General features: G+C 44.9%; 2 protein-coding genes across 3 annotated transcripts in view; one reads left to right on the top strand and one right to left on the bottom strand.

The window, feature by feature from the left end:
- Positions 1–1233: 1233 nt before the first annotated feature.
- Positions 1234–23723, top strand: WNT2 (Wnt family member 2). Its single transcript, XM_032107483.1, has 5 exons — positions 1234–2730; positions 4096–4319; positions 7296–7573; positions 10347–10611; positions 18969–23723. Exons 1-5 carry the CDS (start codon positions 2651–2653, stop codon positions 19196–19198), a joined length of 1077 nt encoding a protein of 358 aa, XP_031963374.1. The 5' UTR covers positions 1234–2650; the 3' UTR covers positions 19199–23723.
- A 2143-nt stretch (positions 23724–25866) lies between these two features.
- Positions 25867–27407, bottom strand: part of ST7 (suppression of tumorigenicity 7) — a 144675-nt gene continuing 143134 nt past the window's right edge. For both annotated transcript variants that reach the window (XM_032106271.1, XM_032106272.1), the window contains exon 15: positions 25867–26185. In XM_032106271.1, coding sequence (XP_031962162.1) covers positions 26090–26185 — 96 coding nt within the window. In that variant the 3' untranslated portion in view covers positions 25867–26089. The remainder of the gene's footprint in view (positions 26186–27407) is intronic.

Below are 27407 nucleotides of genomic sequence, written 5' to 3'. Positions count from 1 at the left end.
AGTCCTTCAGGAACAGACTGCTCCATTGTGGGTCCCCTGTAGGGCACAAGTCCTGCTAGGACCCTACTCTAGCATGGGCGTCCCACAGGATCACAGCCTCCTTCAACCCAGCATGGGGTTCTCCACGGACTGCAGGTGGATCTCTGCTCCACCATGGATCTCTGTCAGCTGCAGGGGGACAGGCTGACTCACCATGGTCTGCTTGGGAATCTCTGCCCCGACAGCTGGGGCGCTGTCTCCCCCTTGTTCTTCAGTGGCTTGGATGTCTCCACAGCTGTTCCTCTCACATTGTCTTAACACTCTCTTTGGTACAATTACTGTTGCAGAGCAGTTTTTTCACATTATCAAATAGTGGTCGCATAGGTGCAACTACCATCACTGATAGGCTTGACCTTGGCTAGTGGCAGGTTTGTCTTGGAGCTGGCTGACATTGGCTCTGTCAGACATGTGGGAAGCTTCTGGCACCTTCTCACAGAAACCACCCCTGTAGCCCCCCTCCTACCTAAACCTGGCCATGCAAACCCAGTGTGGTCCCCCAGCTTCCTTTCCAAACTTGCCTGTTTTGCCATTCTCTATAATGAGTGTGGTTGTTAGTAGAAGTAATGGACCCAAGGTGAACTTCTGTGGAGGGCTTGGAGAAAGAATCTGAATAGCAAAAAAGCTGGAATGCAGATGTGGTAAATGACTTATGGAGAAGAAAAGAACATCATGGATAAGCCACTCATGCAGTAGCCACAGGTAAAGGAGCTCCTGTTAGTACAGAAGGGTATAAGAAATTCTAAGTCAGCTTTCTACTGCAAGCCTGAGAAAGCTGGTAGCAGGGAGGATTGTAGCCTCCGTTTGTATGGGTCTAAAATACTGCTGGAATTTGCTGTCCTCTCACTGGTGTTTCTCTGCCCTTCTAATTGATCCGAAGTGTATTGTAAATGTGAGAAATAAGTTGACCAGAAGCTAAAAATTGGAGTGTATTTTTACACACTGGTTACATTTTATCAAATAGATGCTGAATGCTCATCTGTTGCTTTTAAGACCTGGAGTTAGTAAGAGGATCTGTAGTTGCCTCTGGGCGAGTACTGCTGTTGGAGAAGCATTCATGTGCCCCAAGCTTCAATTATTCTTACTCGGTAGTCTTTGCAGTTGAAAGGTTTTGACATTGCAGTGTAGGTGGGTTTTGATTTCTGGGGGTTATTTGGGGTATTGCTTTCAAGTTAAGTTGGTAAGTCTCTGAATGTTACCACCTCAAAACTTCACATAATTCTACCTATTGCATTTTCTTTCTGAAACGGTTTGTGCTTACATCTAGTTCTATGTGATCTTGAGAAGTTGTACCAAGAAACAGGAGAATGGCTGTAATATGCTGCCTGAAGAGCAGCACTTAAAGGGTGCTTCCTAGCTTGCTCTTCCAGGATTTTCACCTGGAGTTGACAACTGCAGGCTTTTTCTAGTAACAAGAGCTGTGCAGTCCCTAACTCACTTAGCACCCTTGGGCATTTGTCTTTTTTTCAGCCAACGAGTGCTGTCTCGGAAGCGGAGCATGTCCAGCTTGATAAAGGGGGTTTGTTGTTTGGAATATGTGTTACCCTGTAACATCTCGGCTTTGCAGAGATGACATGAAGTGAAAAAGTTGCCAAATCCCTTATTCTTGAGTTGGTGTCCCGTCCCGGTCGCATCGCCCCTCTCTCGGGCAAGGTCCGCCAGTCGCCTCTCAGGCTGGGGAGGGGCGCGGCGGCAGCGGATACCCCCTCCCGGGATTCAAGCACGATGGGGGGCTTAGCCCGTCCCCCTGTCGGAGCCCGTGGGCCCGGGATCCCCGCGGTGCGGGACTGCCCAGGGACCCCCAGGACGGAGGCACCCCGGCGCTGGTGCCCGCGAAGAAGGCGGCCCTGCTCTGCGGGGCCCGGGTCGAGGGGAGGCGGCCGGGCGGTGTTTACCCCGTACCGGGACTGCTCTGGTTCTCTGCTTCTCCTCTCGCACAGGATCGCCGTTCCGTTCCGTGCTCGGTGTTCGCGGATGTGGGTACCGAGCCATGAAGTGCCGTCGTGCCAAGCCCTGAGAGAGGTACCAAGTGCTGCCGGTCTGTAACAGCCCGCCGGGGCCGCTGCCGGCTCCGCAGCAGGTCGTGTAGCATCTGCCGGCGGGTTTGAACTCACTGCCTGCTTGTAGGGTTATTGGAAAGCAACTGCCTCCTCGAGATTACTTGCCTAATCAGAGGTGTTACCTCCTCCTCTTCCCCCAGTGTCTCTTGACATCATTTCATCCATCAGAGTTTCAGAGGAAAAAAAAACACCAACCAAAGCAGAACCCACCCAGTCTGAGAGCAGCCCACACCAGCTCCTCAGTTTTGCCGTGACTGCAGGGAAGAGCTGGATCGGGGCAAAGATGAAGGATGGGAGCGGGGCTGAACTCCATGGCCTGAGAGATTTGGTGCGGGGCGAACCGAGAGGAATCCAGAGCGATGCACCAACCGGCATCCCCCGTTTCCCGGCAGGGGATCAGTGAACCCCGCGATCGCGCGTGGGGATGCGAAGGCGCTTGACCCACGGGAAAGAAGTAACCCTCAAGGTGCGTTTGCTCCTGCTCGTCATTGTTGCTTCATGGGATTTCTTCTGCCCCCCACAACTGACCTGATGTGGACCGAAGCGTTTCTAACATGAACTTTCTCCCTGGGATCTGGTGGTCTCTTCCGTTGGTCTTGGTCTGGGCGACCCCACCAGTCACCTCCTCATGGTGGTAAGCTGTGCAATTCCAGAAATTTTTATTTGCTCTTGGGGAAGGTGGGGTCGGATTAATTGTGAATCAGAGGAGGTGGGGGAAGCCTCTCCCTCTCAGCTCGGAGAAGAGGAGCTCGCTGCTGCCAGCTGCTCCGGTCCAGAAAGTCCGGGCCTTAAAGCGAGCGGATTTAGACGGTCCCGGCACCTCCTTCCACACCCCGTCCCCGCTCCCCGACCTCCTCCTCCGCAAAAGCACAGCGCAACAGCGGGGGCTACCCGGGGCTTTCGGCAGCAGTGCGGGGGACCTGGCCCGGCGGGGGCAGCGGGCACCGCCCGGCCGGCGCTGCTCGGGGCGGCGGGGCCGCGGAGGGAGCGGGAGGAGGGCAGGGAGGCGGGCGGGGAATACGCCCGAGGGGCGCGGGCGAAGCGCTGCTGCTGGCAGCCGGCCCTCCGCGTCCCGGCGGCGCTGGGAACTGGCTACAGCAGCGCTATTTTTTTATTAATAATTTATTTTCTCCTTCTTCCTTGCCCTCCCCCGCCCTTCCCTTCACAGTTTCTCCTCGCTGAACTGTAAACTGCCAGGGCAGAGGGCAGAGAGCCCTGCTCCCGGCTTCAAGTGATAGTTGATGTCGGCGTGGAGCGTCTCAGGCAGGCTGCAAAACGGGTTAGAATGGAAACATAAACCTGCCGCTCAGACTGGGGACCCCAAACAAGTCCAGACTGGAAAGTCTTGGTGTAAGAGAGGGGTTAAACCCCTTCTTGTAATCCTGGGGTACACCTTTAACCTTGACACTGGCTGACGTGCGATCAAAGCCTGATTTATCAGACTGAGCATATTTCAATAAAATGACTATCTGTGTCCTTAGCCATATAAATGTTATTTATTGCGATGGCTTTTTGTCATGGTGTCTTCTAAATGCCACTTAACTATATATTTTTTGTAAGTCACGGCTTTAACGATTTTATGATCGTATAAAATAATGAAAATACAAGAAAAAGGACATTTTCTTCTGTTTGATCCCTTCAAAAGACACCTATAGAAGTTTGGGTTTTATGAAAGGTACCTTTCGAAACGTTTCAGGACTAATAGAGACCATCTGGATACAGATGATGTAATTTAATTTTTGTCAAGGTTTTTTTTTTTAAAGTACTGCACGGAGCTACAATAGCCGGGCTTGGGGTTCTCCTGAATGCTTCACGTTATTAAAAGAACACAGGGTCGATGACTAATTGTAAAGGATTTCCACCAAAAAGGCAGAGGTAGCTGCAGCTCTGGACCCGCCGGAGGAAGGCTCCGAGGCGCTGAGGACCCTCCTTCCAGCGGAGTCGGTGCCCGGGGGTCGCCGCGGGCCCCCGGTGCTGCCCTGCCCCTTCCCTCCCGCAGGTACATGGGCGCCGTGGGCTCGTCGCGGGTGATGTGCGACAACGTGCCGGGCCTGGTGAGCCGGCAGCGGCAGCTGTGCCGGCGGCACCCCGAGGCGATGCTCTCCATCGGCCGCGGCGTGGCCGCCTGGACGGCCGAGTGCCAGCACCAGTTCCGCCGGCACCGCTGGGACTGCAACGCCCTGGAGCGGGGGCAGCGCCTCCTCGGCCGCGTCCTGCTGCGCAGTGAGTCCCGCGGACGGCGCCGGGATGCGGGAGGGGCTTCCCGCGGGCTTGGGTGGGGCATACAGCCTCCGCGCCTACGGGCCGAGGGTAAAAGGGGGTTTAGAGAGTCAGCGTGAGGGTACAAGTGTTCCTCACAAGGGTAACAGGGACTGTTTTGGGGCTGGCACCTCCTGGGCAGTGTGCGGAAACGATGAGAAGCTGTGGTCATCCTCCTGTATCCTTGGTCTTAGCAAGGGTGAAGTTTGGTTTTATGTTTCAGGAGGAAGGGAAGAGCAAATGCAAAGTTATTTTAGGGTCTCATGGACAGTGGAACAGCATATATGATAACGCGAAGGACTGTATTGTTTAAAAACCTATATCAAATCAGGGAGACAATGTACGTTTTTGGCTTATTAGGGGTTGGCTCTGCAGTTCCTGACTTCTCTCTTTTTTTGGTGCATAATGGATATCAAGCTCACAAATTAAGGCCTACAGGGAAACCGAGGCATCAGAATGTGGCCAGCAGGACAGAAGACTTCCCATCACAGCCCAGCCTCAGGATACCAGTACTCAGGGTGGGGCCTGTTGAAAGGGGCAGCTGATGTGCAAACAGGAGCCCAGTGCTTTGGGATGGCAGACGACAATCCCTCCTGCACGCTGATTCCCGCTGCAGCATTTTGCTGGGAAAGTGCAGTAGCAGGTGCAGTCCCTCCAGGACTGTGTGCGCTGTCTGAGGGGTGCAGGATCTGCACCCATGCCGGGGCAGCACTGCCCTCCAGGCACTGCAACATTTCAGGTCAGGCTCCCAGGGAGAGAGAGGCAGGGCACACACATCAGATAGAGGTGAGCCAGGCTTGTGCAGGTCCCAAGCAGTTGAGGACTACATTGTGCTTCCAACCCTGAGGGAAGATGGTTAAGCAGGGTGGTGTTGTCATCTAAAGGTCGGACTAAGGCATCTAGTGAGTCTTCACATCTCAAATCTGGCCCTTTTGACTCAAAGAAATGGCTGGGATCTGTTACTGTGTCAGAATGGCCTTACCCCAATGATAAACGTGCTGAGACCCTTAGTAATTGCAGCTCTTTCCGCCAAGTGCCACACCCTGCACACATGGCCTTGGCGCACAGTCAGTGGGGCTGACCCTGCCCTGGCGCTCGTGTCCCTGGAATGTCCCCAGCACCATGCTAAGCTGTGAGCAGCACAGTGCCTGCAAGGAGGGGAGTAGGAAAGTACCCTGGGGCCATTGTCCCACTGGTGTGGATGGAGAGGAGGATGGCAGACACTGGGCACACTGACTCAAGCAGGGGAATTTTCATTCCATGCTAGGTTCTGCTCCTGGTAAGAGGTTGGTTCCTGTAACCAGCTTCATGTTCCCGTAGCAATTATTTGTGAGTAACCAGTAACGTCACCCATAGGCTGAGGTTTTCAATGAGGTTTGTCTGATATTCAGGAAAACATGTCTGGCAGAACACAGCCTAATAATGATGAGGCTATTTAATATAAAAAGTAAAAATGCAATTTTTCCAAAAGTGAAGTTTTCACTGTTGGCTCATGTGAGAGAATGACAGCATCAGGATTCTGAGCTCTACACTGAGCCTGATCAGGCTGTGATTGCCATAGAATGGTGATAGTGCTCTAACAAAGTTGATTAGTTCAATCAACTCAAATAAAACATTTATCTTCTATCAATATTGTTTCTTTTTAATTAACACTTTACAAATTTCCGATATTTCTGAATAAGTTTTCTCAGAAATAAGTCTTCAAAAGAGCGTGATTTGTAACAAACCATGGTAACTTCTGCTTGATTTTGAAGGCAGTGTAAGGAAGGCATGTTTTGATCAGTCCTTTTGTAAGCTTTTAGTTGCTGTTGGCAAAAGGCTTGCACAGCACATGGAAGTTCAGGGCCCATTTGTTGGTGAAAACATATTAGTGGTAATGGAATTGAAATACTAAATAATAAGTTACATGGTGTAATTCTGCCTCTACAAAAAAATCAAAGTTAACATTTTTCTTTGGGGTCCTGTTTTACTGTGCTAACATTACTTAAGGCTTGCAAGTCCTGCAAAGACATCTCTCTCACTGCAAAGTTGTCTTAGATATTGCACAAAAATCTACTTGTCACTCTTCCTATGCTAAAAACTTTAAAAGTAGGAAAATATCCCATTACACAAGTAGATTTGTGGCAGCGTAATGTAGCTCTGTATTGCAAACTACTACATCTTAAATTAAAAGCAATTATCACATTGTAATATGTACCTAGTAGCCTATGAGTAGGCATAGTCTAGAAATTCAGATAATCTCTGGTATAATAAAGTATCTTGATTAGGAGATGGGAAAGCTGCCAGAGCAGCTGGCATGAAAAAGTCACAGCTGCCAGACCAAATCCTGCCTCAAGCATGACACAAGCGGTGCCATTGATTTAATGGAACTTGTGTGAATTACGGTTACGGGCTTGATTCTAGGCAGAAGACCTAATATTAACTTATTTTTCAGAAAATAACACCCAAGTTTTCTCCCTAGCACATTTTTAGCAGGAAGGTCTGCTCCAAGAGCTTCAGGAGAGGAACATCTAGTTTCAAGAGTTACTTGCAGTATTTTGCAATGTACATGTTGTTTTACTGTCCCTATTTAATAATTTCTTGAACATATCTCTCAAATAACACTTCATATATTCTTTTAAATTCATGAAACGATAGGAATACCAGCTGTCCTATTCACATATCTGTATAGAACAACTGATCCATGAAAGTATATTAATCAATATCAGAAACAAATGATTAATGTTTTCCAACTCTAACACTATATTGATGAGCTTTTACCAGGGAGGGGTCCAAGTTTAAGCCATGACTAATTCTGGCTCCAGGGAATGTGCATTTGTGTGATTTCAGCCTAGTTTATCTTTTGCTCTGCAAAAGAAGTCCAGGCTAACTGTCTGGATATAGGACAGCCACTCAAACTAGCTACCCCAATGATGTTTAAAGTGACTTCTTTTGTTCCAGGTAGTCGAGAATCTGCTTTTGTACATGCCATCTCCTCTGCTGGAGTTGTCTTTGCCATCACCAGGGCATGTAGCCAAGGGGAGCTGAAATCCTGCTCCTGTGATCCCAAGAAGAAAGGTTCTGCCAAGGACAGCAAGGGCCATTTTGACTGGGGTGGCTGCAGCGATAACATCGACTATGGCATGAAATTTGCCAGAGCCTTTGTGGATGCCAAAGAACGGAAAGGAAAAGATGCCAGGGCGCTGATGAACCTACATAACAACAGAGCTGGAAGGAAGGTGGGTGTCCATCCAATAGATGCCTAGAGATGTTCTTGGACAACTCTCTTGTGTCTGGGCCAGTTAATGGTTGGCCCTTGCTGTCTGGTCTCAGCAGTTAGGAAGAAATATGGGAAGAGCGGGAGCCTGAGCTGCTGTTTCTACCTCCCTTGGAGGTTCAGTGTGACAGAGATCTCCAAACAGACTGAATTCAACTGGCTAACAGTATTCCTGTTGGAGTCAGTTCAGTCGCTCCTTGTGTGGGAAGTTAAGCAGGAATCTAAGCTGTGGGATCAGTTTGGATGGAGGTTTTGTTTTGAGCCTAATTCTTTTATAAGCAGGAGTTTTATTTTTGGTTAATACAGAATACAAATTCCTAAGGGAGGCTGAAGATCACACTGAAGAACAGGTTTGACAAGAGCAAATTCAAAATAACACTCAAGAAAAAAACTCCGCTCTGTCCATTTCTGTATGTATATGGTAAACTTAATCACAAAGTGAGCAGAGATAAAATGTAATTACTTCACTTTTTAAGAAAATAAATACATGTCCCTCCAAAAGGCAATGGCCTTGGAGCATGACCTGCTCTAAACAAACCCCTTTTCTAAACATTGTATGAAAATGTCCTGAATTTCAACTGTGAAGAGTCTTTACGTTCACCACTGTAGGTATGAAGGAGTAGTTGCCAGGTGTATTGCCCACTCTGGTGCAAGGGCTGAGAATACGTGCACTAATATTTTGTGGTGGTAGCTATAAAAGGTAGGAATAGTGCATGAAACTGGAATATGCTGTTTCATTTTTTAAAACATGTTAAATATTTGCTGCTCCCACGACATCTGAAATAATACAGGAAAAATATTTATTGTGCTAGACCAAGCACTTCTGGAATTACTCGTGGAGACTTTTTGTTTCTTATCTTTGGTTTTCCTTAATGTATATTTAGTAGGAAGTAAATTGTTTGTATTCTGATCTTTTTGTGTACTGCAAGTAGATGATTTTCCTGATAGATTTTTGTTCTTCAGCATCTTTCCTCCACCTGTTTATTGCCAGCAGGTGTAATTAATATGTAATGTAGGCAGATGAGGCTATTCAGATCAGTGATAGGCACATGCAGTACTATGGTTATGTTTCTGTTACTGTCCAAAAGAGGCTGAAGTCTACAACACAAACAAAGATTTTTTAGGGACAAATAAGTTCCATGATGGGAAGTACTTTCTGTAATATTTGAGCATCTTATTATTATTAAGTTTTAAAAAATACCTCTTCCAAATACTAAGGCAGTACTGGTAAGCAGGTAGATATTTTAGAAAAAGATCAAGAGATTTTAATAAATACATTCGATTAAAAATAATGAATATCTTCTCATATGCTCTAGGACCTGCTTTATGGACAGGGATGCTGTTTTGTATCCACAGTGCAGTAGTGTAGGTTTAGTTTGCAGGGATCTCACCACCTCAGCTGCCCCCAAGCCTGGCATTTTGACCTGGGTAAGACCACCTGCGCCCTTGGTTTTTTCTTGCCCCCAAAAGGGGTGTTGTTTTAAAACTAGACTATTCCAACTGTGTTAATTAAAAAAAAATAGAATAAATATTTATAATATTCCCATATGAATCATAGAACATAATATGCTGTGTATTAGTATAGGAACATCACTGACAAAGAGACCTGCATTCCTATGTGCTTCTTCCACTATTCCAGCAAGTTGTTTTAAACATACAAGTAGTTAAATTGAGTTCAGCCCAGATAATCAAAACCAAGCATCTGCTTAAATCCCAGATTTGTGATATGGCAATGGTGTGGGACTGTGGGAATGCCAGTGACTTCTTTGAACATATCATTTGCAAGTTGGAAAGAAAATTAAAAGTCCCTTGGTTTTGTAATACATTCTCACTTTATTACTAAGTGCTTGACTGATGCACAGTGCATTTTTCAATTGCACATCTAATCATGGAGCTTTCCTCTCTCTTACCTTCCTCCCATGATGACATTCCTCTACTACAAACTCTAAAAAGTTCATATTTCATGAACCCTTAAGGCATAATATTTATAGATCAAATATCCATATCTACATAATTAGGAATGAATTATTTATTGTCTATGAAACCATCTGTTGTTGTCCAACATCATACAGATAAATGTCTGAGACGAAGATGAAATGGCTTTAATGCTATCCAGATGTTAAATTAATGATAAAGGTGATCTCTCCAATGCAAACTAATGAAGGTCTTTTTCTAAAATGTTTGTTAGAATGTGTATAAGCATTTTAAGTGTACTGTACTTTAAAATTCTGCATAGATCTGATGCCTAGCACAGGTACAATGCTTTACACAGTCTTTTAAAAATCATTTAAATATGAAATGCCTATGAATTTCTGGGCAATATTTGAAACACTGTTCAGGGCAAAGGGCAACTTCATGAAGATGAGCTAGAGAGGGTCAGAGGGTCAGCACGGCAATCCTGCAGCCTCCCAAGTGGCCGAATGATTCTGGCCATTTCTGATCATTTCCTCCTGTCCAGTCTGTGTCCTAGCACTATAGACCACATCGATCCTTGGGATGACTGGCAGGAGCAGGAAGGTAAGCCCTTTAGCTGGAGGATTGTGCGTACCGCGAGTCAGACAACCAGAGCAGACCAACCACATGGGGATGACTTGATGCTACCAGTGGGTGTCACTACAGACCGTAATTTGGAGGCCCATCCTAGGCCTGGCACTACAGGATGGCTGGAAAAGGGCTGAGAAGCAATTAATTACAGTTTGTTTTACCTGTGTATATTTTACTGCATTCCTAAACAGGCTGTGAAGCGGTTTTTGAAACAGGAGTGCAAATGTCACGGTGTGAGTGGATCGTGCGCTCTAAGGACCTGCTGGCTGGCCATGGCAGACTTTAGGAAAACAGGAGATTATCTGTGGAAGAAATACAATGGAGCTATTCAGGTGGTCATGAATCAAGATGGCACGGGTTTCACTGTGGCTAATAAGAAATTTAAGAAGCCAACTAAGAATGACCTGGTATACTTTGAAAGCTCTCCAGACTACTGTATCCGGGACAGGGATGTAGGTAAGCCTCTATCATTACACATGAATGGTTTTATTAAAGCCATTTGTACTTCAAAGGTCGAAACTTATAATTTTATTGAGTGTGTGTGTAGATAGGTAGATAGATATAAAAATATAAATCCATGCATGTAACCAGCAGGAAACAGGAAAGAAGATGTTTTGGAAGGACTCAGTTAGTACGTGAACAATAGTTCCTCGATGTCTCTAGGTGTACAACAGCCAGTTGTTCTAATATAATTCAGCAGTTTCTGCCAGATGATGTGGAGCCCTGGAGATGCTGTAAGACAAAGCTGCTCTCAGCACAAGTTTGAGTTGTACTCTGGAGGCAGATCCATACTGGGCACAGCCACACTCACTCTTGTGTCACACAGCTCACTCCAGAGCTGCCCCAAGTCCTGTGATGTCCCTGTGATGCCACCTCCTGCTGCATTGGTTCTCTTCCATGTGGTTATGCTACCGCTGCAGTATTATCTGCTTGTTCCCACAGCTCACTGCGGCTGCGGACCCCAGTTGTAGACATGCCTGTCCCCATCTAATGTGGGAGGTACAGCTTGTGACAATCCAACCCTGCTTGCACTAGTCAAGGCAGCTGTGGGTGACATGGGGTGAGGCAGCTGGAGGACATGCTGGTGGATGAAAGAGTAGAGGTTGATGGGACACAGCACACCGGGCTGAGTGACACAGCTGCTTATTCCTCTTTACAAGGCAGTGTTGGCTCCGTCCATGACAACTGTCACGTTTGCTGAAGAGTTGTGCCAGCCCCTGTGGGAAGAGATAAAGAATTGGTACTGCTATTCACACTGGATTTTCCTGCTTCAGAGATTCAATAGAGACACACTTAACAGTGTTACAGAATTCAAGGCACTGCCAAGCACCAGGAATCCTGCTAATGGTTCTGGACCCATAGATAGTATTTCCTGATGTGGCAATTAAAAACTAGTAACTAGAAAACCAGAAATTTGGAAAAGAGAGTCAGACTGAGTAATGTATGAGAGAAGTTGTGGAACTAATTAATAGGTTGTATAACGGACCAGATTGCACCCCATATGACAAATCTGTAAGTATCTGGATAGCAACACAGCTCAACTCTTTTTGGCACTGCTGCATATTTACAATCCAAGTTTGCTTGGAATAAACATTGCAAAACAGCTGTACTTAAATAAGAACAAGATGTGAATTCCTGGTCATGTACTATTGACTTCAATGAACCCAGAATTGCATCCAGTACAATTACATTGTACAGTGTTTCTTGTTAGTTTAGTCATCAACATAATTTTAAATGTTATTTATTATTTTGGCAGGTGATATTTATCACCTGCACGAGCACATACTGTTCCTTGAATAGTGGCTGAGACTGTAAAGTCTAATGCTTTAATACAAGTGAATAAATGGGCATATTGTGGCATCATGCAGAGATTTACTTTGCAGACTAGGATTTTTTCAAAACATTTATCTCTTGAGCTTGCCTCATTCATTGTCAAACCCATGATTTCTTTTTGCCTAAAAGGAGAACCCGTACACCACCCAATTCTATATCAAAAAGCCATTTAATAATCTCTTTGTACTAAGCCTAGTCTCATCTGTCAGTCTTGTTACTGTGGAGGAGAGTGGGCATTTTTCACCACAGTGAAATGTGCATTTGCCAGGCACTGACAAGCCTGCCTGGAGATGGCAAAGTCTGACATGTGCCTTGGCTCAGCTCAAGATAAGGCTGCACCTGAGGTGGTGTTTCTTTGCTGCCCAGAATTCAGAGAATGTGGCTGTTTGCAAGAGCATATTTTTAGCAAGCTGCAGTAAACCTTTGGCGGGATGTGGAATGCCCTGCTGCTTGCATGGAGCAAAGAAAGAACCACAAAAAAACCCAAAACCAACGCCACCTGATCTGGCTTTGAGGGAGATGATTTTGGCAGTTGAACAATATTTTTTTCATTTTTTTGGTTTTCCTTGTTGAGCATTGCAGAGTGCCAGCCCTGTTAAATGACTGCAAATGAAATAAGATTATGAAAGTCTGAGTTTGGAAGTAGGTGGGGACCATCTCAGTGTCAGCTGAATCTAATACCCACAGTGTTTTAGTATGTCCTTGAATACAGTTCTGCCTTTCATTCTCCAGGGAATCCAAGCGATTCAGTGCTTCAGGAAAAAAAAATTATCTGGAGGTTGGTTAATATTGGGGCTGAATGAAGGATTCACAGAGCAAACCTTATGAAGCATCATGACTTGACCAGGAGGCAACTTCACAAACAGTAAAATGTCCAAGCCAGTGTCCTCTGTGGCTTGATTGTGCTAACATGTAGGAACCAGTGAGTTAAAGGTGCTCAAGAGTTCTGCCATCACCCAAAAAAAGCAGATACCTTCTCATCCCCCACTGGAGCTTCTACCCTGGGTCTGGCAGTCTGTCTGAGGGGGTAGCTGGACACACCCCAAAATGTGGTTTGTTCGGTTTTTTTTTCTCTAGAAGGAAAAGAGGAGTAATTGATTTCAGGGGAGGTATAATATAGGAAATCACTAATGGTAGCTCAATAGCAAGAGAATGTAATAACCTGACCACCTCTTTCCTTGCTTTAAGATTTCGTTAAGGACCAAAGGAAGATTTTCAGAAGTGTTCAGAATTCATTTAACCCTGCACACATAACTCTGCTGAAATAATTTTTGCTCACAATTTTATACTCAAAATTTGATAGAAACAGAGATAGAACATCCCAGAGAGCTTTTAAAAATCATGTTGTGAACATACAAATTTTTGCCATGCTTTGCATCGTCTTCCTTATTGTAAATTTCCAGCTCCCAAACCCAATACAAGCACACCCAGGACTGCACAGGGAGAGACCTGTTAGGAGTGATAGAGCTGTGACACGGACTAAAGTGACAGCTGTGCAAGTGGCAGTCCCGCTGTCGCACATACTACCTTACCTTGAATGTGCTACTTCACCTCCAAAACACTCTAAAAACCCTTCTTGCTTGTCTGCTTATAAGGATCTATTTTAAACATTTTAAGTTTTAAAAAGTTGCTATTTGTCCATCCATGCAGGCTAGGTTGGTTGAAAGCTGTAGTAAGTTTATCATGTTTGGCATATACCAATGGACACACTGAGAGTGCTTTAGGGATAAGCACACCAGCAGCCTGCTGGCTGAGCCTTTGCTAGAGCCTGCTCTTCACTGGCACTGTTAAAGCAGTGTAACATCTCCCTGAAAACGTTTAATATCAGGTTTATTAAAAATTCACTGGTACAGAGCAACCAAAAATCTCTAGGTAGCACCTGAGAGACAGGGCATGTCTACATGCAGATGACCTCAAGCTGCTGCAGCAGTCCCTCAGAACCTGATGCAATTCCATGTGCCACATGCTTTAAGTCATCCATAGATTTCTCCCAACACTCACATGGTCCCAGTCTGGGCACTGTCAAAGCCTCTGCCTGTGCATTGTGGATTGCAGTGCCCATCTCCCGTGTCCCCAGCAGGCAGATAGGGGTGTGACTGTGGTTGAGAACCCTCCACCTCTGGTCTCCTTGTGCAAAGCACTGTGGAGAGGCATGTGCAGGGCTACCTGCAGCCCTCTGGAGCTGTGTGCTTGGTGACAAATCACCTGCCCAGGGTGACCTGCTTTGGGTACTTCACAGGGCTGTTTCTGTGTTAATTCTTTTCCCCTTGCTGCCCCACATAAGCCATTTGCTGCATTTTTGAGAGGAATGAGGCCAAGTCCAGAGTGTAGCCTGGAATTTAAAGTGCGATGTGCGAGTCCTGGTGTTACACAAGGTGTGCTAGTGCTTGAGGTATGTAACCCATGGAGGGAAACCAATCGTGATCTATGTCCAACACTTCTCACTGAGGCTGGCTGCATACAGGCAGTCCCTGTGTGACTTCTTGGCCCGTATCTCCCACTTTGCACATGGCAAACACAGTGGGTGCAGTCCCAGCCCCGGGCAGGCTGGCAGGGGAGCTTGCAATGGCTTCCCATCGGGGCAGCTCTCCTCCAAGCACCACCTGGCAAGGCAGCAGCACCATCACCCCAAGGGCCTCTGGGAGCTGTGGGCTGAGGAATGCTCTCAGTGGCTACGGAATTAGAACAAGAGACGTTTACTCAAACTGGATCTGGATAAGCTGTTTTATCAACACATTGCTATCTCTTCAGTGCTGCCTGGGACATCCCACCTCCTCCAGACAAATCCTGCCTCCAATGTGTACTGCCTGTTCTCTCCAGCCCTTCTGTACTGGGTGTTATACATAAGATCCAGTAGCTTCAGAGCTACTTTTCTGTGGCTATTTCCTTTAATTATTTTTTCCCCAAAAACACTTGTGAGGAAACTATTGTTGGGAATTTCATTGGTTTTGCACATTTTTTTGCTTGTGTGTGTGAAAGTCCAATAATGGGTGTTATTACTTGACACCATGATTTTAATCAATAGAAGTAGAAGGAAAAAGCTCTCATTATAAAACTAATAGATACATTTTAGGGCTTTAAGAATGGTAAAAAAGTGTTTTCAACATAACACGTGTTGACTTCCAAAACAGCTGTGCAAACCGAGAAGAAAGGGCTTGATGTACAGGCTGTGAAGTTGGCATTATGAAAAGCTATGGATGTTTGGCAGGTAAAATGTGTGTAGGCATGGCAATTCAAACATTTGAAATGAAAACAAAGAGGACATACAAAAACTTTTTACAAGTTAGAACCTGCTCCTGCCTTAGAAGTGCTGAGGAGGTGCATTGCAGGTAGCAGGCAGAAAATTCTGCCTTGTTTTGTGCAGTGTCTTCTTCTGCCTTCATCACTCAGGGGCCCGCCAAGGAGCACAGTAACTTGTCTGGCTCCTCACTGATGGTTATTGTTAATTTTCTTTCTCACTAGAGAAGCTGCAGATATTCTGAAGATGCTGTTTGAACTTTAAAAAAAAGTTGATGAGCTTGTTTTCACTTTTGTCATAATCTGTGCATAATTTAGTCCCCTGTCCTAGTGGTGTAGTAATGTTGATGTTGTTTGATGGTCAGCATCAGATGATACCAGTTTCTGACTGTCTGTTAGTGGCTGAAATAATTTTGAAGTTGGTGGCAAAACTCCTGTTGAAAGCAGTGGGTGCATCATGCTTAGGTTTTACTTTAATGCCATGTGACTTCCTCTTACATCTGGAAATAAGAACATTGGACTTGGAAACTAACTTGTGCCTCAGCAGAGGAATGTGGTCAAACCTTTCTGGGCAGCTCCTGATGGATGTGGGGGAACATGGGGTCTTCCTTCAACCCCAGCCAAATGACACGGCCCCACTCTGCTTCTGGTTGGGAGCTGTGCTGAGGTGGAGGGTGGCTTTGCTTTTCCTCCACTGGTGTGAGTTCCAGATACAGAACATTAATCACGTGGGTGACAAGCTTGGCCTTCGTACTGTTTTTTTGGTCTGAACAGAGAGAGCAGGACAAGTGCCTTTAAAAGTTATTCACAGAATCAATTAGGTTGGAAAAAACCTCTGAGATCATCGAATCCAACCTTTGAGCGAACACCACCAAGTCAACTAGATCATGCACTAAGTGCCACACCAAGTCTTTCCTTAAACAGCTCCAAGGCCAGTGACCCCATGTCCTCCCTGAGAAATCCATTCCAATGTCTAATAACCCTTTCTGTGAATTTGGTTGTATTTTGAACAGTCTGGGATGTGATGCATATTGCTGTGGGCTGAGACGAACAGCAGAATTTACATTCAGGTGTCCTAGCTGTTTGCTCAGCATCATGGATGGAGGAGAGTGTGATGGCTGGGAAGCAGGATCTGGCTTGTTTTCTGCCACAGGATTCCTGTGGGACTACAGGTGCATCATGTAGCTCTACATCCTCCTGACTCCTCAGCCTTGCCTAGACTGGGGGCACTGGGGGCCACTGGAAGTCTTTCTTCCCCCATCATAGAGTGATTCCTGAAAAAAGATCTGGGAAAGGCCTCTTGGCATCACTGCCATGCCTGTTATGCCAGTTGCCCTGGTGCAGCTGGCTTTGCAGAGAGAGCTGAGGGCTTGCTGGGAGTAGGGTGTGCCTGTGTGGGTCACTGCTGGGGCCACCTCTCCTCCCTGGGCCTTGCTGCAGGGGCTCCAGGTGCCGGCACTGGCTGTAGGGACAGTAGGCCAGGAATAGGAGTTACTGCTGGTTTCCTGGTGCAGGGTGTGCCTGATGCACTACATTGCTGAATGTTGCATCCAACTGAGATGCTCCTCCAAATATCAGAGGCTTACTTTAAAGTGCTGTTCAGCCGTGTCCCCAAGGATGTTATGCAGAGCATTGGTCCACAGGCAGCAGCCTGGACACTCTCAGACCCCAAGGAGATTTGGGATCTATCAGGCTGCAGGTGCAGGAGCCTGTTTCTGGCTCCATTCAGTGTGTTTTCTCTTCCCTCTGCCAGTTCCCTCTGGGGTGGCTCAGCACGTCTCTGCCTGGCTGGCTCAGCAGCACCTTTGCAGCTCAGGACCCCTGAGCCAGGGCTGGGGGCTCAGCCGTGCGCGGCAGCCAGCGAGTGGCTCCCAGATGGGCGGCCATGGGCACCTGCTGAGCCTGGGGGCCGGTGGCCATGCAACACCCTCCTGCTCTGCCTGCAGCAGACACGAGCCAGCCACTCGATAGTGAAGCTTTCCAGGTGTATACTTCTACCCAATGAATATTAAAATATTTAAATAAATGCAGGAATCTAGGCCATGGGAGGGAAGCTGAGATGTGTTCTGGGGGCTGAAGCACTTCTCCAGGACAGCAGCTGAAGCCTGTCGTAACTTTGATGCAGAAAGAGGAGAATGTGCACCCCCATGGCTGAGAGGCTGGATCATGTGTTGGTCCCATGAAAAAACACAGTATGAGAAGGCATCTTTGCTCCAGTCCCCGAGACCCCTCATTGCATTAGTGGCTTGGGGTCAGCCCCCATATAACATGAAGTCTCCCTGATGCTGGGGAGCAGCAGGGGATGGAGGGACAGTGAAGATTTGTATGTTACAAACTGCTTTGAGACAGCAGCATCAGTGCATCCAACCATAAATACACCATAGGGGGAAAAAAAAGAAAATTGGAATATATTCAACTTAAATTATTAATAATTACAGTTTAACTGCAGTTTACATTTTTATTAATTAAGATTGGTTTGCTATCCTAGCTCATGCAAATTTTAATTAATGTTTGCATGTATTTGTTTCCCTTAAGAAGGTAAATTGTTCACGTTCAGTGTGCACCTGCGAATACACTTTGTAAAAATATTTCCAGTTAATTTATTGACCACAGCCATTACTTAGGGAATATCACCTTGCCCAAGAAAAGAATGGAGTTGTAATCAGGTCTATGGAAAATGTCAGAAGAATGTTAATTTTGTCGATATACCTGCATTTGATTCATAATAGCAATACATAGGAAATTAGGTGAGGCAATTAATTTTTACGAAGTTTTCAGATTGGCGGTAATAAGCTGTTAGCAGCTGTGGTATTGATCCTAAAATGTACCCTAAAATCAGTTCGTGTTAGACGAACAGTGGCTCCTATGTGGCACAGTCACTGTTCAGGCTAAGACATGCCTTACAGAGCCATTTTGTGCCATGTGGATACAGGCACAGGCATTTCAGCCACTCCTCCTGAGTGTTTCAAGAACATGACAAGGCTTGGTATGGTTCCTCTCCCCCTTTCTGTCCACAGCAGGCTCTAATTTAGTTTCTTCTAATCTCATCATGAAAGGGGAGAAGAACCCTTGGTGTTACCCCACAGAGATGAGAGGCACACAGAGCAGCAACTTTTCAGCTGCCACCTGAACTGGTGGAATGGGGCCTGTGGGTGGACACAGCAGCGATGCCAAATGCCTGGGGTGCTTCTGCACTCAGTTCTGCAAGACTTTAATCACTGGCAGCACCGTTACTTTACCCACAGCGTCCCTTGCAGCCACCAAATTTCATGGTCTCCTCTTTCCCACCCCTCTCCTGCCCACCCAGAGCTCCCCAGCAAAGCCCATGAGTTCCCAAGAACCATGAAGGTGCTCCACATGGCCATCCCATTTCAGACAGTCCTGGGGGGACTGGGTGCAGGGAGCAGTAAGGGGCTTCACGGATGCCTTGGCAAGGGTGTCTGCTCTCTGGAGGAAATCTAAGGAAAGATGAAATAAAGCATGATGATATTAACAGAATCAGGCAGAGCCTTGAAGTATTTCATCCATTTTATTCCTTCTTATCTCCAGACCTGATTTCTAGGGGAAATATGAGAGCAATTTTACCTTATTATAGGCATTTCTCTGTCTTGATATTGAATCCTGGGTGATGTGATGTTAAAGGATCAAATACATTGCAAATTAAGTCTCCTATCCCTATTTTCATATGCTTGCTGTCTTCCCTTAGAACCCACCTCCTGACCTTTGCTGTGTTTCCTTTGCAGGGTCCCTTGGGACAGCTGGTCGGGTGTGTAACCAAACCTCCCGTGGCATGGACAGCTGTGAAGTGATGTGCTGCGGGAGAGGCTATGACACCTCCCGCGTCAGCAGGATGACAAAATGTGAGTGCAAATTCCACTGGTGTTGTGCTGTGCGCTGCCAGGACTGCCTGGAAGTGGTGGACATTCACACCTGCAAAGCGCCAAAGAGCGCTGGCTGGATTTCCCGGACATGATGCACGGGCTACTGATGCTGAGGACCACAGCCTTTGCCCATCTTGGTTCATACAGGGAATGCATCAGAGGTCTTTTTTATGCTGGTTTTGCCTTTGTTGTTCACTGCACAGAAGCTGCTGAATAATTGATACAAACCCTGCAGCATTTTCTTTGCATTTCTGCATGACAGTGTTGCTGCAGACTTGTCTGTGCATAAACTGATGCAGCTCTGGAAGGACGTATTATGCCAAGACTCTTCCAACAACCATGTAACTCTCCTCCGGAATCCTTGTGGCAATTCATTCGCGCCATCAGGAACACAAGAAGATACAAAATGTGGCACTTTTGCAAGATCACCACCACCAACCACACAGGCTGGGCTTGCTCAAGCATCTTCTGAAGGCTCTTGGGCAGGTCACAGTTGAGCCCTGGATACCGAATGCCTCAGGAGTTTGAGCACTGGTTGGTGATTTCCCCATGAAAGAAAATTTGGGGCCAGATTGTTGAAAAGCTTTTCTGGAAGGGTGTTTGTTCATCCCTGGTGGACTGGAGTTCCCAGTAAGGCGGCCACCTGAGGCCACCCTGGCCAACATTAGCACACTCTGGCTTCCTGTGGGGCATGAATTGGCCCATGGCCTGAAACAAAAGAAATTGCAGGAGATGTATTCAGCCACAACACTTTGATGAACTATTAAAGAGTCAAAGCAAATGTCTTAGTTATATGTTTGTGAAAACTTGCCTTAAAAGTTTTAAAATGTAATTAATATTAACTGCTGAGGATTTTCTTTTTCTGACCAGAAGGATTGAAGAGAATGGTTTTTCAGCCTCAAGAAAGCTGGGTACAGGACACTCAACTACCTAAGGATAAGGTCTCCTCCTTTTCACATTCACAATAGTGGAAAAATGTTTGTGAACAGTGTTGGAGAAGGAAAAGCCTTGCCTCAGTAATGACTTCTATTCTAAAGAAGTTATCGGCTTCTATGTTCTTTTAAAGTTAATAAATCTCTTAAATGTGCTCAAAATTATATTTTCCACTTAGGGACTTCCAAATTAGATTTTTTCTGCATACTGTCTGCAAAAACCCATGCCTGTGATTCAGAGTGTATCAGCTTGTGATGGAGGCAGTTACAGGTTGCACCATGCCCATGTGCTGGGCTGGGATCAACACAAAACAAGAAGTTGCTGTAAAGATGTGCAGGCTTATGAGGCCCAGAAATGCAGCCTTGGTGGAGAGAAACTGGGTCAGAAAGAGACCAGTTGCCTCTCCTCCGGGCAGAGATCAGCCACGTGAACCAAGAGAAAAATGGGTTCTGTGCCAATAAGTATAATAAGGCTCTGAAAAAGCGCCCACGAAGAGTAGAGACAGGCAAGGTAATGAAAAAATAACATGGGAAAAGGAACTTGAATGAGTGATAGAATGTATCGTAGATGAAAGTAAAATTTCGATATGAAAATGAAATAAACTGGAAGAACCCCAGCAGGTACAAACAGTGCAGGAAAAAGTAATAACCAAGAAGCCAACCAAGGCAATAAAGTGAATACTTTGGGTATGTTTTGTTTTTGGAACTTTCTAAAAAGAATTTTTAAAAAGAAGAGGGTTTGGCATTAAGTGGTCTTGAGGGAGCAGTCATTTACGTCTGCAAGGCTTTGGAAAAAGTTTGCATCATTAAAATGGGTAATTCATCTCCAGAAGGCACAGCTGGCATTAAAAGATTAGGGGGCTCCAGAAAGTTCTTTATTCAGACAATAAGATAATGTTTCAGTTACTGAAAATGGAAATGATCATGGTTAGAGGTAACAATAATCCACTTCTGTCTATAAACCAACAGCTGGTGGAACAGCTCTGCCCACATGTTTGTGCACATGCAGTGCATGTATAATGGGGACATATGTACCCACGTGCAGCTCAGGGGTGATACTGCCAGCCTCTTCATTGCTGCCAATGCTGGCTCTGGGCTGGATAAGGAAAATTTCATACCTAATTGTATTTAAAGGTGAGCTCCAAGGAGAATTTTTATTGGGATTTCACAGTGAAATTAAATCCACATGTAGTTCATAGCCTCAGCAATATAATATTTTAAGCCTTTAAGAATTTAAAAGCAGTATAATGATTTTTAACTTTTTAGAGCCTTTTTAAAAAAATATTCAGGGAGCCTGAGTAGTCTAAAAGATTATCTATGTAATAAAGCTGAAAATATTTCAATGTTCTGGAAAAAAGAAAAAAGGCTCATTCTCATGAGAACTTGTTCTAGGAAGTTGAATGAAGGATAATGAAACCAGATCTCTTCTTAAATCTGTTGTTTAATGTCCCAGATAAAGTCTTTTAGAGTCACTGTATCAAAGGTGTATTAACTTTTATTCCCCAACCTGGTTCTCCTCTGCTAAGGTACATCTTCTTGCTCCAAACCTTCCTCTGGGCCAGAGGACTGTGGTTCCTGAAGGCTGGTCTTACCAGTAAGACCAGGAAGATGGGGACATTGAGTCCCTTGGCCTTTTCAGTGTCCTTTGTCACCCTGTCCGGCAGCAAGCCCATCCAGGTGTGCACAGCAGGCTGATGTTCCCATTTCAGGCACGTGCCATATCAATAAGTTGTGATGCAATACCTGCATCAAAACCACCAGAAGAAACCCAGAATATTTCACAGCGTAACAAAGGGGTAAGTGCTGAGCTGGCCACTTACTTGATGACAGTTTTTTCTGTATTTATGGTTTTTTGGGTTTTTTTTTTAAGAGCTCAAGGTAGGCTTCTTACAGCTGTAGGCATTTCTGCTGCTTCTTCCACAAGGAAATGCACTCCCAGAAACTTTTGCTATTTCTCAGTAGCAAAAGACACTCAGAGATGTAAATATTGCTAGGAAAGGCCCCTCCATGGTTCAGCAAATCCAGCAAAGAATGTAAGAGGGGAAAAAAAGAGGGAAAAAAAAAAAAAGAAGAAACAGAAATCAGGCATGGCAAATGAAATACTGTATTTTGTTCTGTGGAATAAATTTACTCATGTATTTAGTCATGAAGAGGAAACAGCTGTCTCTAGGTAGACATTTTAGTGTCAGAATAATGTTAGCTGAGGCTAAAGGTTGTAGGATTATTTTTTTTAAATAGGCAGTCCAATTTTCTTGAGGGAGTTCCCTTTAATTTGCTGCATGAACTCAGGATCTAGCAGCGCCCTGAAATGCTGTTAGCCTGCCAAGCTTTTTGGGATTGCTCCCTCCCCAATATTTTCAACAAACTTCACCCTAAAAAGTGTGTTGTGCTTTCACAGGTGAAATCTCGTAAAAAAAGTCTAATTTTCTTTTACCACATGGTAAATGGGGAATGACTTAGGAATGGTGGTGTGTATTAGGGCATGTGGGCATTGAAGCTTGAGAGATTGCTGCTTTTTCTTTTCCCAGAAAAATATCTAAAACCAGTTTGTGGATCTCATCCTGGCCTCCCACCCCTGTGTTCATTTCTTTGCAGATGTGAATTAGAAATAAAATGCTGCATTTCTGGTACTGCGCTGCACAGCTGCTGAAGGGCATCCAGCCTGCATGCCCAAACCACAGCTGCTGGTCACTGCCTGCAGGCTTCATGTCCAGCTTCTTGTGGGGCTCAGTGTATGGTGGCAAGGGGGAAAGGAATGTTTAGGGATTTCTGAAGATCTGGATCTGGGGAGGGTGCTTTTGCTAAGAAAAACAGCTCTTACTCCAGTGTGGCAGCACAAAGTGTACCAAGACTCGATCTTCTCCATGGTGTTTGCCCCGCACTCTTTGGAAGGGCTTCATGCAGGTGACCGCTGCCTCCAAGGGCAGAAGTGGTTTTGTGGTCACATGTCACAGCCTGCAGGTTTTACCTGCCACTTCAAATGGTACAAATGAACTTACAGTATTATCAGCAAGAGAGCAGCAGCTCATGAGCTGTAACCACAAACGTGATTTTGGGTTGTTTCTTTCGTGTAACAGCTCATTTGCCTGGTGAAATGGATGCAACTTCATAAAGTAAGATCTCTTGTGTGAAAGAAGCAAATGCATATGAATCAATACATTGACAGCTCCCTCTGTGCTGGGAGCTGGGCAGGAGCCCTGCTGGAAGCCAGGTGGAGCCAGGGGCTACCTTGTACAATCTGCTGTAACTACAGCCACTGAGGTTTTCAGGGCCACCACAGAGTGACAGCCACACTGGTTGTAAAGGGGTGTGTGTGGTGTGTGCAAGAGGTGCAGCTTCCTTTGGATGTTTAGTTTCTGCAGGTTTCTTCAACATGGCAAGACTCCTGATAATTTGCCTCCTTTCAACAGGAGTAAGGAATTCTATGCTCTGAAAACACAGTCTGTATGTTCAGCATACACACCAAATGCTGAAAGAGAGAAAGCAGCAGCCAGAGAAAGCAGCAGCCCTCCCCTTGGTATAGCACTCACCTCTCTGAGCGCAGTTCCTGCCAGGGAGCAGCTGTAAACCTATCCAGTGGCAGACAGGGACAGAAAGTGGCCAGCTTGACTTGACACTCCTGGGGGGGTCCGTTCCTTTTTTGTTCCATGCAGTTTATATGTAAAGAGATAATGTGCATACAAATTCTATTAAGTTGTCTTTAAATAAAAAAACCCCAGGAACTACTAACACTTGGAGTTAAAAAGCTTCCTCCACCCCTCAATCTGAGGATCAGTTATTATCTGAACCAGATTTCCACAAGGCTCATCTCTGCACTAAGCCAGAGGCTTTCCATCATTATAATCACAGGCTGTGTTTGCTTTTTGATGTAAACCATACCGAACTTCACAGGAAACATGTCAGAGGCAGCAAAGCCCAAGGCAATAAACTTTGCCCAATGAAAAAGAAAATCCTTTTGTCTCATTTGCCTAGTCTGCCAGATGCCTAGAATTATAATTAAAGAGAGATTTTCTAGATAAAATCCGTGGCCCATTAATGCTTATTAGGGACATAGATACTAGAAATAGTAGAAATAAAACTGCATAAAGGTATTTTCGAGTTCCTAAATGTTTCCCATAGTTCAAAGAAAGGATGTGATTCTTCCAGGAGTTAAGCAATCCTTTTTATCGGAGTATTACAGATAGCAATTCCCATACAGATCATAGTATCTTCAAACAGAAGGCCAAACTACTGCCTTAGCTGCTGACAAACATGGAGATTTGTATATATCTACATATACACTGATGTGCAAATGCAAATGCATTTACATTTAGGACTGTGAATCACAAAAATTTGTTCTTTTGAAATGTAGGGTACAGGTGTGATACAAAGCAGCACAGGACAAGAGCTGACTATGCCTGATCCTTCTGATTTTCACAGCCTTAAATAATTCTGACAGTGCTGTTGTGAGGCAAACAAATCAATATGGTTATCCTTAGTTTTTCAGCTGGAGATACACAGCAGCACCTGCTGTGAGGGTGTTTTCTGCGGCTGTTCTAACAATTCAGATGAAAATAGGAGAACATGAATATTGGTCCATTTCATACTTCCACATGCTTATACACTAGCAACCCATTACCTCTAATCTTATGCCACATCCTACATTAACTGCAAGCCAGACTAATTTCAACGTTACAGTGAATTGTTTTGCAGGAGTAATAAAACCTGTATGGAAACCCCTAACAGCCCCAAACAGCCCCACCAGGTCTAACATTTGTCCATGGGGCTCTCTGATCTCCTATATCCTCCCCAGGTCTCACTCTTACAGCTGATTTCTCCTGGCGTGGGGGTGCCTTTTTTTAATTTCATAGCACAGCAGTGTTAACATGGTACTTTTGCTCACTTGGACAAACATCTGTCTTCTACTACTGTGTCTCTGATCAAGTGAAAAAAAAATAATGTCATGCATCTCCTATTGTTAAGAAACACTTTCCTTTTATACCAATTCTAGTACTGGGAGTTTTGTCTCTGCTCACTCATTTCCTCATTGATAAACAAACTTATCTGCTGGTGATCCCAGTCCCTTAAACCACTCAGCATTTTAAGAGCAACAGCAAAGTTAAAATGGTAAAGTGGTGGCATTTTTGATCCACTGCATCAGGGTTATGCTTCCTTATCTAGAGGGCGAGTTAGGGAAAAAATAGCCTTGAGGCATCTGTAAGGATGCATTTTCATTTCTTGACAGAGAGGACTGCTTGCTTCAACTTCCACATCAAAATCTTCATCTTAGAGCTGGTCTTAGAAATTTCCATCTAGAGTGGCTAAGTCATAAATGAATACTTAGTCTAAACAGTCACAGCACAAGGATAAGATTACCTGAGGTGAGCAGTATAGTGAAACACCAACCTCTCTATTAATTGTGCATGAACTAACATCAATTTTGCTAATGAGCCTTCCGAAGGTACCTGAAACAGCAAGGGTGTGAAGAAAATCTGTCAATTATGTGGGCTTCTTAAAAATTCAAATGAGGATAAGCTGACCTCTGCGCAGAGAAGGGAATAAGAAGCCCAGTGTGCCATCCAAACTGCCTGGAGAGCCTAAAGCTGCTTTAAGCAAGAGCTTTGACTGTCTAGAAGCCTCATCTAGACCATCTGTAGAGGTGAGGGTCTCACCCTAATTGAGCTCCATAAGAAAAGGCAGTGACAATCTTGCTTAATTGTAACATTAGTAGTGTCTTTTCATTACCTGAATGTGTAGCCACGCCCTAGCTCTGGTGAAACAGATACCACACGTTTTAAAAAAAACCCCATAGAATCTGTGTTCTGAAAAAGTCAAAAGACAGCAAATGCTACAATACACAAAAGTTTATTTTTTTCTTTTCTGAAGGCAAAATATAATAGAACCTAACATCAATGTATTTTGTACAACAAAACAGTTTTTATATGAGAACAGACAATCCATGAAGAGTTTTTTAAGTCTTATAACTGCTTCCCTTTTTTATCATGCTTTCTTGTGGTCAACAAAAAGTTGGCACAGAAGATGTCATGGCAGTCAGTCAGCAGGCATGCTCCCTCAGATCCTCGTCAGCTGGTGCCACAGGCTGGAGGGCAGGATACTTTCTACTTTTTCCATCACAAAATTTAAAGGGGCAAAAAGGGTGCTGAGAAACTGCAAAGAAATCAGATACACATTCAGATCAAAATCCACGAGACAAGACATCTCAAGAGAAAGATGTCCAATAAGATATTCTTGCTGTGTTCCTCTGTAAAATCCTCCAGCATGATAAAAATGACATCATTCACACAGAAAAACTTTCAAATTCTTGAACGTTGCATATACAGAGATTTCTGGATTTTGCAGTAAAGAAAGCGAGAGCCCCATTTTTACAAAGACCAAAGTGATGAACTACAAAAGCTTTCACACGTCACATCCTAGACTGAAGCTCATACTGAAGCTGCTAAAAGCTCAACCCAAAAGCTAGTGAAGAGAAAGAGGCTTTTTCATAACGGGGGTCTGCCAGACCACCTCACAGAGACAAAAAGTGTGCTTTGAGACTCAGGTCTAAAATGGCTCAGGGTTATCTATACATCTGCCATATATACTGAGGCATCACTGTCATTTATCCTAACATACTCTGCATCACTGACTAAAATTTATCTTAACATCCTCTCTCTATTACAGAACGCAACATTCAAAGAGACTTCAATATATTAGTGTTCAGACAGGCATATGTGAAAAAATCAAGTGAATGGAGAACATTTTATCACAGAAAAAAACACTGGCAGCCACACATTGCAGAACTCAGGTACTCAAAGCACTCCTGAAACTTCAAAAAATACGTATTAACTGTGCTTTACATTGCCTGCAATTCAACTCTACATATTACACACACCTATGCTGGGGCCCTACATGTGTATGAGAGAGTACAGCACTTACGATGCTCACGCATTTTAAAGGCAATAGTAAGCACTTGAATCCTTTTTTTTCCTCTCAGATGTGTTTGCATACAATGCAGACACTACCATCATGGACAACTTGTGCATCATGGGAAAACCAGGTAACACCACCCCTGGTAATGTCATTTTGTCATAAGCACAGGTCGAAGGTAAAACTAACTGAAGCAGAACTGACTATTTCAGTTCTGGTGCTAAAGGTCAAGCTATATAACATGAGCCACAGCTGAATCAATGAAATGCTGACTTACCTAATCTTAGAGACTGCTCTTTCTGTTTCAAGTGGCTTAGCCCAAGGAGAAGCATTCCCTCTGGTTAAGCTCTGAAGTGCTTAAATAAATATGTTCCTTTAAGTCTGGAAAATGCAAAAGGCTCTTCAGAGGATATCTTCTGCTATTTAAGCATCACTTGATTTACATGGTGAGCTTGTACCATCA

Source organism: Corvus moneduloides, chromosome 4 (genome assembly GCF_009650955.1).
Source record: "Corvus moneduloides isolate bCorMon1 chromosome 4, bCorMon1.pri, whole genome shotgun sequence".
Lineage (NCBI taxonomy): Eukaryota > Metazoa > Chordata > Aves > Passeriformes > Corvidae > Corvus > Corvus moneduloides.
The sequence above is the reverse complement of the archived record's forward strand: the minus strand, read 5'-3'. Positions and strand labels throughout refer to the sequence as shown.